This window comes from Condylura cristata, unplaced genomic scaffold, assembly GCF_000260355.1.
Source record: "Condylura cristata isolate star-nosed mole 26May11 unplaced genomic scaffold, ConCri1.0 scaffold00003, whole genome shotgun sequence".
Lineage (NCBI taxonomy): Eukaryota > Metazoa > Chordata > Mammalia > Eulipotyphla > Talpidae > Condylura > Condylura cristata.
The window spans coordinates 78,766,188-78,769,228 of record NW_004567104.1 but is presented as its reverse complement, the minus strand read 5'-3'; the positions used below and the strand labels follow the sequence as shown (position 1 = coordinate 78,769,228).

The following is a 3,041-nucleotide window of genomic DNA, read 5'->3' as shown; positions in this document are numbered from 1 at the left end:
GTCTTGGCAGCGGCACTTTTAGCCTTTTTAAAAAATACACTCTTTGGCTTTTTATTGGAGGGTTATGTGAAGTGTGAACTGTCTGCGGCGTTTGCCGGGCCCGCCCCGCCCTGGGCTCCCGGGGCGCGGCTACTGGGAGGCGGCGGTCACGAGGCTGTTCTCGATGCACAGCACGACGAGCGGGCTGTGGCAGCTGGTGGGCCTCTGCTCCAGCAGCCTGCCGGCCAGCAGCGGCGACGCCTGGCCCGTGGCCCCCGCCCCCTCCGTCCGCCAGGCCTCGCAGTAGCTGTCGGTCAGCCGGCGCCCGCTGGGGTCCGAGCCGTGCCACACACTCTTCTGGGGCCTGTGGGGCGGGTCTGTGTCACGGGCTCCAGCCAGGCAGCCCCAGGCCGCGTGGGCAGTTGGCAGCCGCCCACCCGCCGCCGGGGACTGGCGTCTCAGTGAGCGCGGGGCGCTGCGCCTGCACCCTGGGCCTCTGGGCAGTGGGCAGCCCTGGGCAGGGGCTTCCCGTTCAGGCTCTGCTGAGACCGACAGAGAACGAACATGCTGGTGACGGGCTGCTCCCAAAGCGCCTGGTGCTCAGGCCCGTCCAGGCGGCCATTGCCGGTGCCTGTACCTTCGAGGTCAAGGGGCCGGGGAGCCCTTGAAGTGGGTGAGCGGCGCCGGGCAGCCGCCCGTCGCTCAGGGCCTGCAGGGCCAGCGGGGCCCTACCCCAGGTGCCACCCCCGCACCCGCGGACGTACCAGGCCGGGTGCTGCAGGACGTCTCTGCCGTCGAAAGAAAGGATGCGCGCCCCGGGCTTCAGCTGGCCCTGGGCGCCCGCGAACAGCGCCTCCCAGCTGGGGAACAGCGTCTCGTCCTGCGCAGGGGCACGGGGCACCGGGCGGCTTGGCTTCGGCTCCCAGGCCCCACCGCCCCGCCCGCGGCAGCCCGCATGGCCCAGGGCCACCCGGCCGCCCGGGGCTCTGTCCTCAGCACCCTGCAAGCTTCGACCTGCACCCTGCCCGCCCACCCGGAGGTTGCCGCTGGGCCCCGCCCCCGGCTTGGCCCCGCCCACCCGGAGGTTGCCGCTGGGCCCCGCCCCCGGCATGGCGCCTCCCACCTGGAGGTTGACGATGGGCACGGCCCCGCGGTCCGCGCGCCGCACGATGCTGTAGAGGTCCTGCAGCCGCGAGGACAGGAAGGCACGGAAGGTGCCCGCCAGCCCCACGGCGCGCGCCTGCTGGAAGCACTGGAAGTCCGCGCCGCGGATGCCTCGCAGGCCTCCCGACTGCGGGCTGTTGAGCGCCACGAGGTGCAGCTGCAGGGACGGTGAGCCAGTCACCTCCGCTGTCCGGGGCGCCCAGCCCTGCCCTCACCTCGGCGCCCCCACACAGACGGCCACACCCGAGTCCGCAGCCGCCTGCCAAGTCCGCAGAGGGCGACAGGCACTCGCTGGCCCTGCAGGCTGAGTGCCCGCCGGACAGGTGTTAGCCTGCCTCTTGTGCCCTGGGCCCGATGGTCAGTCCAGCCCGCTGGGGGTCTGCGCACCTGGCAGGCTCCGGGCTCAGCCACGCCGGAAGTCGGCCCCTCAAGCCTGGTCGGCTGGCTGGGCACGGGCTCAGGAGGGCGGGCCGGGCTGCCACCCCCAGCAGCACTGACCTCGGCGCAGGCAGCCACAGGACCTGCCCATACCCGCCCCGCGGCCCGGGGCGCCCGCGGGGGCACTCACCGCGGGCTGGAAGTCGTGGTGGGTGTGGGCGGGCCAGCTGCTGGGGCGGGCCGGCCTCAGGGGCGCGTAGGCGCCACGGTGCGGGGCTCCGGGGTACAGCTGACGGTCGGGCGGCTGCGGGGGGCTGGCCAGGATGTCGTGTGCGCGCCAGGGCCGCACAGTGGAGTGGGGGAGCCCCCACCTCGGGTGGGGGTTTCCCTCGTGCATCTGCACAAGGGGGGGCTGCAAGGCCGCCACCTCGTTGTCCTGCAGACCAGGTGGACAGTGTGTGGGGTGGGCCCCTGCGCTCTGTCAGCCCAATGGGCCCTCCCACCTGGGCGCCACACCCCTGCAGGAGGCGGGTCCCCCTCCACGTGGGCTTGTGCCCCTGTGGGCGAGAGATTGTCAGCAGACCCGGGGGGCCATGGGCAGCGGGGATGGGAGCCAGCAGGGAGGCCCAGCCACCCAGTTAGGGCCTAAAGCTGGGGAGGTGTGGTCAGGTACCTGCTCTCCTTCACTCAGCCCCCACGGGGGCAGGATGCCCTCTGGGCCACATGTCCCCCTCACAGGACACTGGGTACCTGCTGGCCTTGTCCTCAACGACTCCCGCCCCTGGGTCCACCTCAGAGGGGCGTGTGCACCCCCACGCTGCACGGGTGCCGGCCTCTGTTAGGGCTGGGTACCGGGCCATCTGCACTTGTGTGCCCGCCCACAGCAAAGGGACAGGACGAGCTGCCTGCATCCTGCCTCTGGCCGCCCCTGCTGTTGGCTCCTGCGGGGGCCCTGTCCAGCCACATAGCGGGTAGGTGGCCGCCCGGCTGTGCTCACTGAAGGAGCAGGTTGCCAGGCCCCCACAGACAGGGACGCCCGCTAGCCACTGGGGACCTCGCCGCGTGACCAGGCACCCACGCAGGAGGCTGGACACTCAGGGAATGTGAGCTTGCGTGGCCAGCCAGCGGCTCCCTCCCGCTGCCCTGCCCCTGGTGCCTAAAGATGGGTTCTGGCCCCAGGAACTGCCGTCCTGGAGAGGGGGATGGGTGGACAGAATGGAGGCACCTGGGGGAGGCACCTTCTGCCCAGCATGGGCTCCCAGCCTCCCACACTGGCCCCGAGCCCCTCACTCCCAAGAGCTGACCCACACACGGGGCCTCGCGGACCCTGGATGCCCGCCTGCCCCTGTCCAGGCTCCCAGGCAGACTACGGGGCTCGAGTCCCTAAGTTGGTGCGACAGCGAACATTCCTTACCGTCCCTTGGGGAAGTGGTGTGCGGGCCTCCAGCTGGAAGAAACCATGGGTCACCCCAGCCGCCAGCACCCAGGGGCGCGCTGCACGGCCGTCGCCCCCGCCGGCC

At 72.0% G+C, this 3,041-nt stretch overlaps 1 protein-coding gene across 1 annotated transcript in view; it reads right to left on the bottom strand.

Annotated features, from left to right (window-relative positions):
- Window positions 1-24: 24 nt before the first annotated feature.
- Window positions 25-3,041, bottom strand: part of COL18A1 (collagen, type XVIII, alpha 1) — a 32,520-nt gene continuing 29,503 nt past the window's right edge. Inside the window, exons 24-28 of the mRNA XM_012731229.1 lie at window positions 2,936-3,015; window positions 1,712-1,957; window positions 1,103-1,300; window positions 744-859; window positions 25-343 (exon numbers count right to left, since the gene is read on the bottom strand). Of these exons, the coding sequence (XP_012586683.1) occupies window positions 130-343; window positions 744-859; window positions 1,103-1,300; window positions 1,712-1,957; window positions 2,936-3,015 (854 nt within the window). The 3' untranslated portion in view covers window positions 25-129. The remainder of the gene's footprint in view (window positions 344-743; window positions 860-1,102; window positions 1,301-1,711; window positions 1,958-2,935; window positions 3,016-3,041) is intronic.